At 40.8% G+C, this 20,152-nt stretch overlaps 1 protein-coding gene across 3 annotated transcripts in view; it reads right to left on the bottom strand.

Annotated features, from left to right (window-relative positions):
- LOC131664175 (serine hydroxymethyltransferase) overlaps nucleotides 1-20,152 on the bottom strand; it is a 160,797-nt gene that overhangs the window by 56,800 nt on the left and 83,845 nt on the right. For all 3 annotated transcript variants that reach the window (XM_058935078.1, XM_058935069.1, XM_058935064.1), the window contains exon 4: nucleotides 8,671-8,995. In XM_058935078.1, coding sequence (XP_058791061.1) covers nucleotides 8,671-8,995 — 325 coding nt within the window. The remainder of the gene's footprint in view (nucleotides 1-8,670; nucleotides 8,996-20,152) is intronic.

Raw genomic sequence — 20,152 nt, 5'->3', positions numbered from 1 at the left:
AATTTAGTATATAAAAAAGATAAAATTAACAACAAATTATTATTGCCAGAAATAATTATTCAAAAATTGATCCAAGAAATACATGAAGTTTATGATCATATTGGAAAAAGAAAAATTACAAAGATGTTACAGGAAAATTTTTATATATACAAACTTCGTAAAAAAGAAGCTGTAACAATAAATCGTTACGATTTACGTCAACACATGAAGTATTATACAAAACAGACATTACCTGTAAATCCATATCAATTTTAGCTACTAGAAGATTTATCTTCACTCCAAACAAATTTACAATATATGTAAATATTGGAGAAAATGTGCTAATAATTTTGAGACAAGGAGGGATAAAATCAACTTGGATGGTTATCCGATGTAAAGAACTTTATCCTCTTCCCTCAATATAAATTTTAAAAGAAAACAATAATAAAAAGCTCATAGAGAACTGAATCATGAGACTTCTTTCTCATAGATCATTCAGTCTCAAGAGGGGGCTATGTAACGGTCCTATATATGAGCTATTTATTAAATCACTGAATGACTGCAACTAGTCTAACGTATCTATCTGTTTATTCAAAACAATACATCAAGCGGTGCTACCTCACTGTTTACGAGACTGTATACAAATAAGAGTCGAATCAAAATAAACAGCGTGACGTCACAAACTAATAGACATAGATATAATGATTTATGATATTAAGAAAAATATGTTAATTATAAATAATTTTAATATAACAAAGTATCGATTATATAGATTTTAGCATGTAGATTAATAATATTATAACAAAAATCTCATTCAATTATGAAATAATAATGAATATCAATATGCAAAGTTGATTTATTTATTAACATATGAAATATTAGAAAAATATAAATAATTCATATGCAAAGTGAACAAACATAGAACATGAGTAAGAATTGGTTTCATTAATAACAGCTAAATAATAACTGTTATTAGTAAATAAACAATTAATAATTTATTTAAACAATGAGCTATTTATAGAACGAAAATATTAAGTTTATACTTGATAATGATAGCTTTATAATTTAGAAATCTTAGATAATTAATCTAATAATTGCATTATAAGATTAGAAAAAACCGTTACAAATATAAAAAATTAGTCATAATTCAAATGTTATTAACTAATTTAAATATTTATTTTTAGAGAATACTTCCAAAATTAATCAACTATGAAGTTATATAAAAATTTAATAATTTTCTATTATAAATATTGTAATATCACGTTAATTAACTTTATTAGTTAATAACTTTTGACGACACTATTGGCGATAATTGTATATTGTATAAAATCAACAAATAACAAATTCTGTAAAGTTTACATGTGTTAAAAACTTAATATTAATGGTTATTTACTTGTAAATTAAGAAAACTCATTTCTCAAAATTCGCAATTGTCTCTCGAATTTTCGATGAAATCTCTCCTGCAAAAATAAGCGGGAAAATCTGTGTATAAATAGGCCCACCTTTGCACAGGCTAGCATTCACTTCTAGCCTTGCAAGGTGAGCGCATGAGTCTGAATAAACTTGGATTAATACCTAAGTTCTTTCTCTCATTGTGATTAACTAAGCAAGATTATCCTTTCCTTATAATTTGAGCTCGACTTATAGAACATCTCGCGCTATAAGAAACTTGGGCCGAATTATATCCTATCAAAGAAAGACTTTAGCTCTGCTTATGGGACAATTCGCACCATAAGAAACTAGGGCATTGTCTGACTTTCCTCGAAATATTGCACTTACTTATGTATATTTGATTTACTTATTTATTACATTTGATTTATTTATCTGTTTTCTTGACAATTAGAGTAAAATCATTGGAAACAAATTCTTACTTATTAGCTAGATTACGAGAGTTCGAATTATTTTATTTGTGGCGGGGAATTTCGGGGGTTTTGACCGCGCTCCGAGTTTCTTCCGCCACAAGGCCTGTTTGGCTCTATCCCGAATATTTAGGGCGCCAGACCGTCGGCTGATTACGGCGATCGTCGGGGGTAAGGCCAGTAGGGTTGTCGCGTATCCCGGTCTGCCTAACGGCGACTGCGCAGAGTGGGCAAACGGGGGATACGCGTTGTATCCTTACTTCAGGCCTTGGTGTCCAACTCTCGTTGCTATTTTTCCTCCTTAATTAGGGTATGCCGGCAGCTCAGGTGATGGCTCCTTGATTCAGGTCGTGAATACGTTCGAAATCGCGCATATGTTACCTATCGTGTGACCCGAAAATACAGCGAATCAGTGATACCCGATTATGACCGCTCGCGGCTGAAAATCACTAGCATACAGTCGAGGTGGGATATCAAAGTAAATTATATATACATAGATAATTAATCACTTTATTGATATATTAATAATTTACAGTAAGAGGTCGGAGTGAATAGGGTCGGTAAAAGAAAATCTGAATAACCATAAATCCGTAAGGATACAATTTAATCGGAACGTTAATAATTTTCCGGTCGGTCTTCGATTAACAAAGAGAGAGGGTCAGCGCAAATAACTCAGTCGCGAATTTCCTTTGTCTGATCTTACCGCTCCCACTCGACTTACGAAATGGCGGAAAGATCAGCACAAAATCGAATAAGCACGGTATTTTTATTCGGCTAAATCTACCTTCGTAACGAACTATTAACAAAAAGGTCAGCGCGAATAACTCAACTACTGCTTCGAATTCGTATAAACCTAATACTCTCTTTAAATCTAGGAAATGGCGGAAAAGTCAGCGCGAATCCTAAATCACAATTTTCCTTGGTTGATCTTAACGTTCACGTTCAATTCGTGGAATAGCGGGAAGATCAACAACTATATAGGCACGACAATTTTATTCGATTAAACCTATGTTCACAATAAATAATTAGCGAAAGGTCAGCGCGAATATCCTAGATCTCAATTCTCATGGGTTAATCCTAACGCTCACATTCGGTTTGCGAAATGGCGGGAAGGTCAACACAAATAACTAATCAAGACAAATTTTATTCGGTTAAACCTACGTTCGTAATAAATAATTAACGAAAGGTCAGCGCGAATCCTAAATTGCAATTTTTATTCGTAACCTCTAACACTCAATAAATAGTTAACGAAAGGTCAGCGCGAATCCTAAATCGCAATTTTCTTTCGTAAAACCGAACACTCACTTTATATCTACGGAATGACGGACAGGTCAGCACGATCCGATAGGCACCGGCGTCGACGGATCCACGCGTCGCGACGACCTACGGCACTGAACGATTTATTCCCGTACTCCGCGATAAAATAAAAGTGAATAGCACTTTGCCTACTTACAACTTTTCCTTGCGGTATTGGCAAACAAAATTGGCAAAAAGAATCTGAACGGCGTCTAGCGCTAATAATTCGACAGCGAGATTAGCTGATAGAGGCTCCTTCTATCCAGATATCCAGTGGCAAAATGGACGAGAATCGGCTTCTCGCGGTCAAAGATCGCTTTTCTTCTCTTCTTTCCGAGAAGAAATGTTATTATTGGTCGGTATGCTAATTCGGATATCGGTAGCGCCCTCCGAATATTTTATTATTGGTCCGTATGTAAATTAGAAGGATACAGCGCCCTCCTTAACTCTCCTACTTTCGTCGTTATTTACCCTCTCTCACCCCCCACTAAGGTAGCTATCGTTAGTTGTTGGAAAAGATCTACCCCTACTTTTATCTATTTGTCTATCCGGACGGAAATCAAATTTTATTCTAATTTGCTCATTGGTCGTGACGTCACTAGCGAATTTTGTCAGAGGTTCAAATTCGGTCAGTTAATTTATTATTTAAACCTAAAGGGGGTAGTTGTCGCTCGCTATCATAATAGGGAGGTCGGCCGCGTGCGAATTTTACAATTCGATATTTGTTCCACGCTCATTATTTTCCAATTATAATTTTAATTTTATTGTCAGAGATACGTATATAATATACGCCGTTTCATTTGTAGCGCCCTCATCTTCGCATTTGCATATTATTCTATCTATTATTTTATATCGTCAGTCTCGCTCGCTCTTGTTTCGTCTATTTCGCTCGCTCTGTCTCGCTCGCTCTGTCTCAGTCTGTCTCGCTCGCTCGCTCTCAGTCTATATCGGCGCTTCAAGATGGCCGCTCAGTTTCTAGCGCGGACGCCTCGTGTCCTTGTGCCGGTTGTTGGAGCGCCTCCTGGGGCGCTCCCGTGTCGGTCCTGTAATGTTCTCCCGGGTGTTTGTGTGTGTGGTTGCTGGTATTCGTGTGTGTGGCGCTCAGGATGTCGCCGATGGTGTTCGGCAGCCCGACACAGCTGATTACCGGCTGCCACTTCATCGGCGATTTTCTGCTCGCCCCAGGAGTGTCAGTGCCTCGTGAGTTTTAGTGTTGGTGTCTGGGAGTGTAACGGATCTGCATGTGTCATCAACATGCATTTCCGTTGCATTTCCCAGTCAAGTTTTGCATTTTTCTTTTGCCGGCCGGCAACACGTGGTCGGGAGTGTATGTGAGTGAGTGTGTGCGTGCGCTCTCTTTTTCTGTGGTGCGCTCCTTTTTTTTCTGTCTGCTCTTTGAGCGTCCGTCGGATCGCGTTTGACAAGTTTGTTTCATCCATATCTCCGGCGTGGTTGTTCGGACATAAAAAAGAGTAATAGTTCTGAATAGGGCGCGCTTATCTTTAATTTATGCAACCGGTCACGGGGCGGCAAGGGACGGGGATGGCCTTTCTGAGGTGTTGCAAATAATACAGCACTCAGGAAAGGCCTTGTAATGTACCGCATTACATATTTATAAGTGATACAAACATCACAAGCAGAATATCATAGACGAATCAATCGTCGATCCTTCTATATTTTTGACACCACCATTGCATATCAAGCTTGGTTTGATCAAACAATAAGACATGCAAAATTGAGCGCAGACATCTTCAATGAATCTGACAATCAATCTTTGTTAAAAAATCAACAATTCGAGTAATAAATAATAATAAAAAAGCAGCATTGTTAAGTTTCAAAAACGTGTAAACAAAATTTTTGGGTACTAAAAAAGACCAGAATTACAAGAATATGGTAGCAAAAGTATTAGTAACTTTAAAAAATTGACATGTCTTATGAACTTGAAACTTTATTTTTTAATTCGTATGTTGATAAATTTCCAGAAAATAATAGATATTTCAGTTTACAATAAGGAGAAAAGATTCATTAGAAGTTGAAAGAGTTTGAACATTATTTTCAAGAACTATGAGATGTTAATAGATGGTCAACTATCGTTGGATGATTAAGAGAGAAACATGCGCTTTAGAAAATAAATATCACAGAAATTGTATCTGAACTATATTCTTATAAATGTAAATGTCACTATACAATCTATTTTTTATAGCTTTGTTGACTGCAGTTTTCCCGTAATGTAACAACTGAATCACAAAATTTGATTTCATGTTTATATTCAGCGAAAGAAAAATAGAAAAGAAAATATATATAACTTTATATAGTTACTGCTTGTATTTTAAAAGTAATAATTACAGTGCCCGGGACGTACTTTTGCCCACCCTGAGGCGAAATTTGCCAAAATTTAAAGTTTTATATCTCAGCGAAAAAGAGTCGTAGAATAAAAACTTGACGCCATTTTAAAGGTAATAGTAATATGAAGATAATATTGTTTGTACTAGAATCAAGTTTTTTATGCTTGAAAAATGCTTGAAAAACATAAAAAATTTCTTTTTTTTTTGCCCATATACAAATTTATTTATTTGCTTGGCTAATGAGCATGAGGGAGCAAAGGATAAACGATAACGATGCGGGCAACGCTAGACCGATCGGCGTGTGCACTCTCGATTAGCTAATGATAACAGAGATAGGGGTATAATAACGAATAGGATAAAACCGACGATATTTAACTGACCAGTAGAAAAATTACGCGGGATGAAGTAACGAAATAGACGGCAATAATGATCGGGTTGACGATACCCGTGACCAATAGGATAAAAATCCGCAAGAAAAGAGGAGAGGAAATTGAAGGGATTCGATATGACGCCGCGCTAGTCGCTGCCTATTCCCCTGGAGATCGGAGCCGTGGACGGAAGCATTCAAAGAGAGAGTGAGTTGTTAAAGTGTTTTTGTTAAGTGCCATAATTGAGAACAAGAGAGAGAGAGAGAGAGAGAGAGAGAGAGAGAGAGAGAGAGAGAGAGAGAGAGAGAGAGAGAGAGAGAGAGAGAGAGAGACAAAGAACGATAGCCCTGCGGACCAACAACTTTACGGCAGCTGTGAGTACACCTTACATTTGAATCGCGAACGGAAGTACGCGAAATAGCTTAAGCCTTGCGGACCCGCGACTCGTTTCGATCGACCCACGGATGACCTACCTTGCATGAATAGTTGTCGGTTTTGTTTCCAAGTGTTTTCTGACGACCAACCGACCTGATCTGTATTTATTGCAAGTGCCGGCTGTGATCGCGTGGCGGTGCGCTTAATAGGAAACGACTCGTGTGCTGCAAATGGAAATTGCATCGCCGTGGATACTTAGGTTAACCTCACGTCGTCTAATAAATAACGGAATAGTAATCATAGGAATAGAGTAAATTGACATTGAGCAGACTAATAGATCAGGACAATAGCAATAGATAAGAATATCGCGGAGCTTGACTTTGACGCATAGCTTAGCATGGGAGCATAGCAACAAGTAGGAATATAGCATAGCTTGACCTTGGGCCGACAAGTAACAAAGAGCATAGCAATATTTAGATGAAAATAACAGCTTGACTTTGGACAGAGAGCTTAGTAAGATTTTGACTTTATTGAATAAATAGACTTTCCTTGATAATCAGCGTTTTCTTCTTTGTGTAACCTACAATTCACCTCTCCCTCGTAGTTTTCGCGATCGGATTGCCATGTAAGAGGGGCAGGATAGCGTGCATTAGTACATCGATATCGCAATTGTGCGCCACTGTGTTCAGCACTTCCGAATAGCTGTAAGATTACCTGCTAACAAGATGACCTTGAAGGAGCCATTCCGACTACCCGCTTCTGAGCAGAAGCTCGCTCACCGACGCACCCACTGACCAGCTAGCCGAGCCCCGCCCCCCCCCCCTCACTACATTTTCTGTTAACCTTATCGCCGTTCGTTCCATAGTTCTTTCGCATCTCTCATCCTCACGTGACAATCAGGTAGCCGACGCGGGCCAAGGATGAGCCAGTAGGGTAACTATAGGATGTCTGATAAGAAATAGCAGCAGCAGCAGCAGTGACAACGGCAGCAGCAACAACAGCTTATAGCTCGCTCTCCTACCCCTCCCGTCCTTGCGCGTGCAAGCGTACTCCAGTCAGGCAACCTTTTCCAGCGTTACCTGTTCTCCTAACGCGAGGACGGTAGCTGGCGCCTAACACACCAACGCATGTACAAATAAAAACTGCATCTGAAAATTGACATGACTCTTGATTCTGATTCCACCTCCCTCATTCTTGACCGCCCCGGCGCACACTGTGGTATTATATTAAAACATCAAAAAATTATATTCAAAATGAAATATCTCAACTTAGAATTGACCGAATTTGATATAATCGATTTCAATGTAAAGCTAATTACTTATAGAATACCTTCACACAATTTTTGTTGAAAACATTATTTCAACAAATGATTTATCACTTGGAATCTTGGCATCATATATTTTTATAGAATTTTTAAGTACTTTAAACGCCCAGAAGTATAATTAAAAGTTCAATACTGTGATTTCCTTTGTGTGGCTTATTAAATTCTTTTCAACTATCGACCAAACAGAATTTTCATACTTAAATACAATTTTACCACCAAAAATTTGTTATTACCTGACATTTGATGAATTTCAACTTCTATTTATTCAGTAAATTATCTTTAAACTTATATTTTCTTATTAAAAACAATTATTTTTAATTTTTACTCTAAAGATCTACAGCCTCAAAAAAATTTGCATTTCCACGAACTTTTTGAAGGATAGGAAATCTATTTCGACACTCGTTGTAGGTTTTCCTGTATTCTATAAGTAATTAGCTTTACATTGAAATCGATTTTATCAAAATCGGTCAATTCTAAGTTGAGATATTTCATTTTGAATATAATTTTTTGATGTTTTAATATAATACCACAGTGAGCGGCGTATGTACGCGCACACGCCACCGCTTTGGATGTCGACAGCTGAACGAGGCCGCAAATCTCTGCAATTATTTCCTCGTTACCTTTACAGCGTCACACCATTTAAACAATATAGTCAATAAAATTAAATATCTGATATTTATTTTTACATGGCTCCTTCCCCTTTCTCCTAGCCATATACGTACCGACGGATTCGTTTGTTAATGTTACGTCGTACCTGCCTACCATGACAAAACATATCTTCGATATTTGTCCAGAGAATTGCTTTATAACAAAAATGAAGTTTAATAATCGCTTAAGAATGAGAATGATCTATTTTAATTATTGCTATCTAAAATTAAGTCCTAATAATAAATAAGAATATATATATATATATAATTTAGTTAATCATTTAACGTTAATCAATTCTACATGAATGAACATTTGTTTAACGGTAGAACCAAGTTGCCAAGCGAGTGATAGCGAGCGTGATAAATTATGCTCGTATATATATTAACTAAAGCTTGAGTGTTTAATACATGTTAAAAAATAATAAAGATTTTTATAACGAGCTACGATAAATTTTGTAAGTAAATTAATATGTTTACCTCAAAGTTTTATGAGTCGTTGTCGAAACTACATCACTATACTCAAAAGGACTAGGAATTAGTCCAGCTGCTACTAAACCAGATACGTGAGCCATATCACTAAATAAATAAGCGTTGTTTTCATCGGCTATTTCTCTAAATCTTTTATAATCAAGACATCTGCTATAGCACGATACTCCAGCTATGATAATTTTCGGCTTGAATAACTTTGCATCTTCAGCTAATTTATCATAGTCAATAAGTCCCGTGTCTGGTCTTACTTTGTATGGCATGGATTCGAAAAATATTGAGGTGGCTGAAATTTTTTTAGTATTTGTAAAAAAACCTGTAATAAAAAATATAAAGTGCATTAACATACACGATATTCAAGAATCCATAATTCATAGTTAGTAAGCATACAACTTTTTATTACTCCGTCTAATTATACATATTACGTTGAAGAGTTGACTCATTTCATAGATAGAAATAGTTGTCGTGATGTATGAATTTTAAGCAGTAGCTATAAACAACATCGAGTTTTGCGCAAATGATAAAAGTAGTATAGCAATTAGTATGTTTCAGCTCACTCTGAGGGGGGCCCATAACCCTTTGGTCTCCTGGCTTAACCCTTTCATGTTAATAATAATTATTATTATTGTTAATAATTATTATTAACAATATTTGTGGGGGTCCCTGGTTTAACCATTAGGTTCCCTGGCCTAACCCATCCATGTTAATTACTATTAATGTTAATAATAATTATTTATAATTTTTTGAGGAAGTCTTTTATACAAGGAGACCCATTTTAAAGGAACCACCCCGAACTGTTCTACGGTTGGCATTCTACAAAAAAGTTGTTCGGACAAAAGTTGTTATGGACAATGAGGAATACCTTTCCCAGAAATCGGATTTGACCATGAGATTTACTTTCAAGGTAATTTGAAAGTCAAAGTCATTTTTTGAATAGGAATCTATAATTTTGATCCCAAATTCGGAAAGAGCGAGGCATTCTACGTTTAGATAAGGTATTATGTGTGAGGTGCGGTTAACCCCCCCCCCCCTCCTGCGTAACGTCATGTTGGGATCAAATTTATTATTTTCTTCATCTAAGCATAGGGATGATCGGGCAAGGTAAGATTAATTTTAATAACCCAAAAACTTAAATAACCCAATAAACCAACCCCAATAACCAAATAACCAAGTGATTTTTTTAATAATAACCCCCATTTTTTATCATGGATTCGGAAAGAGCGGGAAATTCTAGGTTCAAGAAAGTTATTATGTGTGGGTGCGGTCAACCCCCTCTCCTGTCCTACTGGGGCAACGGAGCGGTTAATAATAATAATAATAAATAATAATAATAATAATAATAATAATAATAATAATAACAATGTCGGGCTGGTCCAGTGAGTGGTAACACCTCACTGGTTCACACTTTTCCGTTTTAAGGGTAGCATAGCGTAATCAAACATTACGCTAATAAACCACCCCTCTCTCTGGGTGCCAATAGGTTGGCATAGACCACGGTCTTTCACTCCTTCGCTTTCAAACACTTTGGAGATCCGGAAGTCAAGTTTGCTACGAGATCCCTGACGCACACAGCGAGTCGGAGCCTTTTTGATATAAGGCGGCGAACTCCTCGAAAGGAGTACCGATCTTTTCACTGTTCGACGCTCAAGGAGAGCGGAACTAAAGGCTTGACCCTCGGTTTGGGCGCGACGGGACTCTAGTTGCCCCAACGTCTACCGCGTCGGAAGCGCGCGGCATACAAATCTTACGAGATTTGCTTGAGCTGGTACCACTACCCCGCAGAGGCCAACCCAAATTGGGATGTCAGAAGAGAGACTAAGCTAAGACGGCCAGAGAAAATTCCTAAGACGATCAACCAGCTAAGCCTCCCCTCTTGAGCTCTCGTTCAAAACATCCCACCCTGTGTACCTGTATTAAGGGATTGCTCCCACGACTCACAGGTCCATCGTTTCGACGTGCCATGGCGCGTCTCTCCATTGCGTTTCGGTCATACCCGTTCACGCTGGTGGGTATCCGTTATTCGAAAGGAAAGTTGTATCCCGATTTTCGTCCAAGTCTTGGATTTCGCTTTCTATGGAAGGCTTTTATGACTCGCTGATATTGATCTCTGCTCTTTCGATTGATATTTTCTGACTTGGGTCAGGGGTGGGGTCTCGCCTAGCCGACAAGGCGACTCCCCAGACAGTTTTCAATATTCGTGCCAGTCATGCCACTCATTCGAATCAATTTCCAACATTAGGCTAAATCGGGTATTCTAATTCGCGTTTAAAAACATGGAACTTCGGAGCTTAATTCCGATGTTCGATGCTTAAATAAGGATAAGCGTTGTGTGTTTTGCCTACTGTTTCTTTACAGAGACAGCGTTTTCAGCCCCACCACGTGAAGGTACACACATCCGCACTTGTGATTGCAAGTCTTCGTTCAAATATACATTGCATTCACTTTGGGTCGACTAGCATTGGTTGCTTGTCGAGGGCAATCGGTGACGCATTTTGTACTTCAGCATTTGCATTTGCATATGTCCGTACAGAAAAGAGAAGTTTACGACGTTCTCTCCCAAAATAACGAATTGTTTGTTTGAGAAGTCTCCGTTTTCTGTTGAGGAAGACAATTACTGTCCGCCGCTTTGACAAAAGATTTTTGCACAAAGTGACCTGGGCAGCCTCGCGGCTGGCCATATGGTGCACTATGTGCATCATTTATGTTTTTGCTACGCTGATTATAATCGATCTTCCTGAGAGCGTCGTGATTACAACCGCCTATCCTACCTGGTAGCCGTTTTCGGAGCACCTGGACGTGGCTCTTCAAAAATCGACGTGCGACCACGTTAAAACTCGTTACACCAATTTTTGACGGTCGTCATCAAAGGAGAAGAGTCACCATACACAGCATCCAAGCGCTTTTTGATTTGGCTGCGCGATTTCCCTTCCAAAAACAAGAATCGAATCACCGACCGATACTGCTCTTTTTCCATTTTTCAAAAATCAACGAACACACTTGCTTTCACACGCTCTCAAAAGTAAACTACAACTCCGATCCGGCTGAAATCTTGACAGTAACCATCGAGAAGATTGTACTACGTGATAGAATATTTCTTTTGCGAGAGTGGCGCCATTGGGCGGTGAGGTTAAGTACTTATTGGATCACCCTCGTACCTCAAGTGGTAACTCCTTCTCAGGAGGAATCCACACCGGGTTCCGATTGGGTGAAAACCTCAGTGGCCACGGGCAGCGGCACGGATTTTGAGGGCCGCACTTTGTGCACGGGGATGAGAAGGACGACATGAAAAAACGACACGAACCTACTGAAATTACCAAGACGACAGAGGATGGACAGTGTGTCAAGCGGCGGCAGCGAGGTAAGCCACGTCTCTGTCGCTGATAGCCAAGAACCGACGACAGGACGAACATCCACAATAACAAACGACACACGAGACGAGACGGAACTGCTGTGGATCATACAAGAGACGGCGTCGAAAATGGCCAAAGCAATAAACGTACAAAAGAACATGAACATGACAGTGAAGACGGGAATTAAGACAATTCTCGAGACTGTGGATATCGCGGTGCACAAGCGATGGGACACAGTTTCGGGAAAACGTTCCCAAGACAACAACAATACAGACATGACAGCGGAGGAGAACGAAGAAACGCCACGGACGAAACGAAATCATTCGCCGGTCGGAACCACGCCGGAGCCCTCACAAAAGAGGCCACGGACGAAGAAACCGACCAAGGACTGGCAGACGGTAACACGAAAAAGATCAGACAAGACAAAAAAGAAAACGGACGTAAAGAATCGGTCTGACAGAGGCGGGCCGGCCCACCGGAAAAGGGGTCTGGCTGTCCAGATCAGGCCGGGGACGGACACGACGTACTCCGATATAGTACGGAAAATACGGACGACAATCGACCGAAGGAGAACCACGTGCAGGTGACAACCCTGCGGAAGACGAAGAACGGCTTATGACTTCTGAAGCTACAGGTAGACGCAGACAAGCCGGACGGACGTGAGATGTTTGGACGACAGATCCAAGATACGATCAGGGAAGCGGGCAGTGTCACGGCCATGACTTCCAAGGTCCAATTGGAGATCCGGGATCTGGACTGCGTTGTGACTCCGAAAGACGTGACGGACGCTCTCAGACGAGAGACGGGCCGAGACACGGACTTTCGAGTCCACATTTTCGGTCCAAACCGCGCTGAGCAGTATATGGCGGTCTGCGAATTAGAATCGCGGCAAGTCGATGCATTGCTTCGGCGTGGTCGGATCGGAATTGGCCGGGTGCATTGCGGCGTTCGGAAATGACTGACGGTGACAAAATGTTACAGATGCCTGGGCTTCGGCCATGTGAAAGCTGAATGCACAGGTAAGGACAGGACAAAATGCTGCCGCAAGTGTGGCACATCCGGACACCACGCGACGGAATGCCAAAACAAGCCGGTCTGCCAACTGTGCTCGGAGGCCGGGCACAGGGACGTCGCCCACCTCACCGGAGGCGGCAGGTGCGCCGTGTTCCGGGCCGCGCTGGAGGAGTGCAGGGGACGGGCCAGAGGACGGACAGAATAATTCAGAGAAACCTGAATCGAAGTAGGACTGCAGACATGCTCCTACCTTAGATAGCCGACGAATATGACGCGGACATCCTGATTCTGAGTGAACCATACAGGAGAAGGACGACCCAGACATACATTACAAACAAGACAGAGACCACTGCTATCTGGGTACGGGGTGGCACCCAATCTAGAGTCACCAATTGCGGTGTCGGGGACGACTACGTCTGGGTCACAGTTGGCGCTGTCACTTACCTCAGCGTCTACCTGACACCCGACTGCACCGCGATGGAGTTCGAAAGAAAGGCGGCACTCCTAGAAGACGGGTTCAGGGACCTGACCGGGGATGTCATCGTTGCGGGGGATTTTAACGCGTGGGCGATCGAGTGGGGAATGAACGAAACGAATCGACGCGGACGACTACTGTTGGAAATCGCCGCAAGGCTCGATCTAGCAGTGGTAAATACGGGTCATACGTCGACGTATAGACGTCCAGGTGTCGGGAACTCTATCCCCGAAGTGTCGATGACATAGGACAGAATTCTGCTACGGCTGAGGGGATAGCGGGTGATCGAAGATTACACAGCCAGGGATCATCAGTACGTCGTCTTTGAAATGGTGGGACGGACGAGAAAGAAACGAACGAGAACCCATCAACACCCGCGGTGAAATTTACGTAAACTCGACGGACGAAAATTTTCGGAAGAGCTAATGGCAGCACCGGCTCCAGGGGAGAGAATTCCCCGGACTAATGGGCCGGCAAAGAGCGGAAAGACTGACAGACGAGACGGCCAAATTAATAGACAGCTTGTGCAGAGGCACAATGCCGAAACGTCGACAAATAGAACAAAGACAACCAGAATATTGGTGGACGAACGAAATAGCCGAGTTACGCAGGATATGTCTGACAAATCGGCGACGAGTGACAAGGGCAGCAGGCCGACCCGAAAGGGAAAACCTCCAAGCCATATACAAGACAGCACGGAAAACGCTGACGAAAGCAATACGGGGCAGCAAGATGCTCTGCGAAGAGGTGAACGAGGATCCCTGGGGAACCGGCTTCAAGATCGTGACCGGAAAACTAGGGGCCCGAGTCTTACCGGAACTTAAAGATGCCGAAACAGCAGGACGGAATGTTGACGGATTGTTTCCGACGCAGCCGATTAGGACAAACGTGATGGATGACGTGGACGCACAAATTCCCCCCGCCTTTGCCGCTGAGGAGCTCATCAGAGCAACGAATACGATGAAGACGGGTAAGGCACCGGGACCGGACGGAGTACCATCCGAGATCCTCCGGCTTGTGGCTCGTCTATGACCGGAGATACTCCTCGACCTGTACAACACGTGTTTGACGACAGGAACGTTCAGGGACAGGTGGAAGGTGGCAAGGCTCGTTCTTATCCCAAAAGGTAGGAGCGATCCTGGCACTCCTTCGGCTTACCGACTATTGAGTTTACTTGATACGACTGGTAAACTCTTTGAACAACTACTGAGACCGAGACTGATGGATGCGATACAGACCGGGGGGGGGGGGGGTTTAACAGATTTGTAGTTCGGTTTCAGGAGGGGTCGATTGACGATTGGAGCGATCCAAAAGGTGGTCGACTCTTTCCTGGAACTAGACAGACACTGCCACGCAGCGCGACCTATAGTGTTGCTGGCGACGCTCGACATTAGGAATGCTTTCAATTCGACCAGGTGGAAGGATATCTTGGAGGCGCTGAAAAGAAACTTCTGGGTCCAGCCATACCTACTTCGGGTTGTGGAGGATTACCTAACAAACAGACGGATAACGTACGAGACAATCGAAGAACAAGTAACGAGACAGGTCACCGCTGGGGCGGCACAGGGGTTGATACTGGGACCTGACTTCTGGAATGGCTTATACGATAGCTTGCTTAGGGCTTGGGATGCCGCTCGGAGTGACCCTCGTCGCCTAAGCTGATGACATGGCGGCGGTGATTACGGAGAGGTCCCCCGAGCTGGCGCAGCTGGCGTTGAACCAGACCATGAGACGAGTCGGACGATGGATGACAGACCATGGACTACAACTCGCAACGGAAAAAACGGAAATGATGTTTCTCACGAGAAGACGCATACAGACGATACTGCACATGAGGGTGGGGACATGCGAGATGGAGACCAAGAGGCAAGTCAAGTACCTTCGGGTAACCCTCGATATACGAAGATGACTTCTTGGCATCATATACAGAAAACAATCAGGAAAGCGAAATCAGGAGGAACGACACGAATGGACGAACACAGACAGAACCTCCAGTCAGAAGTAATATCGATATAGTCCCTGGCTGGGGGGAAGGACACCAAGGAGATGGCAGTTTAGTGGGTAGGCCTTTTTGGGGGGGGGGGGGAGTCCCACATAACCTTTCAGTCAGAAAGACTAAGGGGAATCCGCAAAAAGAACTCCTTGTAAAAAAAAAAAATAATAATAATAATAATAGTAATAATAATAATAAAAATAATAACCCAATACCAAATATAAATAAAAATTCGATCAAGGTCGATTTTGATTTAATCATTACGTGTGTTCGTTCCACATTTAGTAACGTGAACCAATCTAACCAATGTAATGCAAAGAGGGAGTGTTCACTCTATCTAGGCAAGGTGAGAATGCTGAGCCGATCAAGACTACCCAGACAATGAAGGCAAGGTATTAATTACACAGCCCCACGGGAAAAAAAAAGTGGCCTGTGCGAAAGACAAGACCATGATACCTTTACGTTTTCGAGGTGGCTGAATCTGATTCCGGGGTCCGCTTGACCAGGTTGGCTCTCGTTCAAGGTCAAATGAAGGTCAAATTCAGAGAATGCATTGCAAATAAAATATACCAGTATATTTACATGTTTTTGAGGTCGCTGAATTCGAATCCGAGGTCAGTTTAACCCGGTCAGGTCAGTGTCAAGGTCAGGTCAAGGTCAAAATGATAAAATGCATCACATTCAAAGTGAACAAGGTATCTTTTACATGTTTTCGAGGTCCCTGAATCTGATTCCGGGGTCCGTTTGATCCCACTGGCCCTCGTTGAAAGTCGAATCAATGTGAAATTTAGAAAATGCATTCCAAACAAAGTAAAAGATATATTTACATGTTTCTCGATCCATACTCTCATAAAACATCTTTCTAATTTATTTTCCTTTGCTATACCGCACTCGTTTATTAAGAAACGATCTCAAGAGTGGTTTTCTTTTGCGTTTGGCGCCCCTTTTCTCTGTTTCTCTTTTTAAGTTCCAACAGAAATCTGCCATCATATTGACATTCCATCGTCCTTGATACCGTCTTTCCATCTCTTTGATGTCTTGATGGAATCTCTCTCCTTGTTCTTCACTGTAAGCACCTAAGTTGATCGGGAAGTAGTCAATGTGAGAGTCAAGAAAATGTAATTTCAAATTCATATTGCAACCTAATGCCCCAAAATTTGTAACCATTTCGGCTACTATTTCTTTATAGTTTTCACTTTTTTTATTACCCAGGATTTGTTACAGTTACAGAAATTTGTTACAGTTTCTTTGAAACTATTCCATGCAGCTTTTTCTTTATCATTCATGTGTTCAATAAAGCTATCATCTCTGAGCATTTTTCTAATTTGTGGTCCATCGAAAACACCTTCTTTGAGTTTTGCATCAGATATTTTTGGGAATTGTTGTTTTAAGTACTTGTAACAATTTCCTTCCTCTTCCTTATTCAGATCTTTAACAAACTGCTTCATCAGACCTAATTTAATATGTAGGGGTGGAAGGAATATTTTTGTAGAGTCCACCAGAGCTTTACGGATTACATTCTTCGAATTAACCTGAAGCGAAGTCCTTTGAGTCCATACTTTCTTGGAATAATGATTCTTACGATCACGACTATCCCACTCACATAAGAAACAAGGATACTTAGTAAATCCAGATTGTTGCCCTAAAATGACTGTCAAAATTTTGAGATCTCCGCAAACTAACCACTTTATATGTTCTGCATATTTTATTTTATTTAAAACTAACTGTATTTCTTCATAGCTCTCTTTCAGTTCTGTCGAATGTGCTACAGGTATTGGTGCGTAGACGTTCGTATTATGAAGTAGCACTGCCTTCAGACTTCGCGTTGAAGAATCCAAAAAAAGTCTCCACTCATCATCTTTGTAAACACCAGGTGCTAACTCATCCATAAGCCCATTTACATCGTTACAATATACTAATGAGGGATCTTCTGACATAGTAAAGAATGGCCTGAAAGCCTCTTCTCTATTACGAAAACTGTCTATTTTCACGTTTTTCTCCAACCAATTTTTTTCTTTCATATATGATGTTAAATATTCTGCTTTATCTTTTGGCAGACCTAGATTTCTCACGAGATCATTCAATTGCCCCTTTGTAATTTGTTTTGGAACTTTATCTTTCACACTATAAGGAGTGTAATCTTTGTCATCATCAGATGATAATGCATTATCGCTATCTTCAAATTCCTTTTCCTCGGTGTATACAATGTCATTTTCTTCTACTTCTTCATTGTCATCGGAGCTAGAAATTTCCAAACTCTCTATAGATGATATTGTACTCATGATATCATCATTATTTTCTTTGTCTTTTCCTACTTCTTCTTCTTCTTCTTCTTCTCCTTCTTCTTCTTCTTCTTCTCCTACTGATCGAACTACTGGTCTTGTAACTGACAATACTTCAACGTAGGTTAAACTATCCTTTTTTTTTCCTATTAACCCCTTTACAAGTATTCTGACAAAAATAACAATTTTCCTCATCTATTAGTTCATTCCATACTGTTGGTGTTATGAATTTCACTTCTTTGCTCAGTTGACGATCATTCCAGCGATTAAGCATTTGGTAACATGCACTGCACATGCAATGAGGTACCCATCGATTACTTTGATCAATAACTTGCATTTTAAAGCACTTGTTATATATTAAGATTATTTTGTCAGACATCTTTCTACGGTTAGTTGTTGCTGCAATATATTTGCTACAAACATAACAAAATGTATCAGGATTCCTGGGACAGTGGTGTTTTGATGTTGAAGGTCTAGCGTCAACATGAGATGAACCTAATGTGTTCTCGGATGCGGAGGATTTCTTTTTTATTTTATGTTCAAATTCCATAAATTTTTTTGTATCCGCGCGTTAGAGATCCAGATCCGATCGCTGGTGAGTCCACCGTCCTAGGGGTGATAACCTTCATACCTCCCTAGGTCTAAGTATGAAGGCTTTCCGAAATGGTTACAAATTTTGGGGCATTAGGTTGCAATATGAATTTGAAATTACATTTTCTTGACTCTCACATTGACTACTTCCCGATCAACTTAGGTGCTTACAGTGAAGAACAAGGAGAGAGATTCCATCAAGACATCAAAGAGATGGAAAGACGGTATCAAGGACGATGGAATGTCAATATGATGGCAGATTTCTGTTGGAACTTAAAAAGAGAAACAGAGAAAAGGGGCGCCAAACGCAAAAGAAAACCACTCTTGAGATCGTTTCTTAATAAACGAGTGCGGTATAGCAAAGGAAAATAAATTAGAAAGATGTTTTATGAGAGTATGGATCGAGAAACATGTAAATATATCTTTTACTTTGTTTGGAATGCATTTTCTAAATTTCACATTGATTCGACTTTCAACGAGGGCCAGTGGGATCAAACGGACCCCGGAATCAGATTCAGGGACCTCGAAAACATGTAAAAGATACCTTGTTCACTTTGAATGTGATGCATTTTATCATTTTGACCTTGACCTGACCTTGACCCTGACCTGACCGGGTTAAACTGACCTCGGATTCGAATTCAGCGACCTCAAAAACATGTAAATATACTGGTATATTTTATTTGCAATGCATTCTCTGAATTTGACCTTCATTTGACCTTGAACGAGAGCCAACCTGGTCAAGCGAACCCCGGAATCAGATTCAGCCACCTCGAAAACGTAAAGGTATCATGGTCTTGTCTTTCGCACAGGCCACTTTTTTTTCCCGTGGGGCTGTGTTACCCAGTTAATTAAGGCAAGGTGGGAATGCCCAGCCAATGAAGGCGAGGTATTAATTATCCAACCAGTTAAGGGAAGGTATGAATGCCCAGTCAATGAAAGAGAGGTATTGATTACCCAACCAATTAAGTCAAGGTGGAAATGTCCAGCCAATGAAGACAAGAAGATGACTACAGTTAGAGTTATGGTCAAGGTTGTAACACAAACATTTATCTCATAAAATGTTCAAAGATTCCACCGTTCAAATTTATGCCGTTTGAATTCTACGTTCGAAGTTTTCAACTGTGGACAACAAAACGTGACGCGAAATAGCTCTACAAGCTTGTATGATGCGTTGCATCATATCTTGCCATGTTGTTGGTTGCTGTTTACGAACAACATTTTTCAAATAGCCCCATAAAAAGCAATCTGGACTTGTTAGTGGTTGGAAACCACTCAGTAATCTCACTAGCAATGCCTATCCATCGTCTTCGGTATCGTTGGTTCAAGAAGTGACGAACTATTAGTAAGCGATGACACGGTGCACCGACGTATTGAAGCCATAATCGTCGTCTTGTTTCCAAGTCCACATCTTCCAATAATTCTGGTAATTCATTCTGCAGGAAATTAAGATATGCTCTGCCGTTGACATTCCCATCGAAAAAATAAGTTCCTATCAGATAACCATTTATTATACTGCACCAAACTACGAGGCTCCATCTATGCTGATTATCAACATGACGTACCCAATGAGAGTTCTGGATAGACTAATAATGACTATTATGGCGATTGAGTTGCCCATTACTATGAAATGTAGCTTCGTCCGAAAACATTACGTATGAAAAATTCAGGATTTTCACGAATCCTTGCTTGTGCCTAATTACAGAATTCGAGTCTGCGGCGGAGATCATCTGGCATCAAAGCTTGAGTCAAAGTTATGTGATACAGATGA

The sequence above is a fragment of the Phymastichus coffea genome, unplaced genomic scaffold (genome assembly GCF_024137745.1).
Source record: "Phymastichus coffea isolate CEN01 unplaced genomic scaffold, Cenicafe_Pcof_1.1 PCOF00003, whole genome shotgun sequence".
Classification (NCBI taxonomy): domain Eukaryota; kingdom Metazoa; phylum Arthropoda; class Insecta; order Hymenoptera; family Eulophidae; genus Phymastichus; species Phymastichus coffea.
The sequence above is the reverse complement of the archived record's forward strand: the minus strand, read 5'-3'. Positions and strand labels throughout refer to the sequence as shown.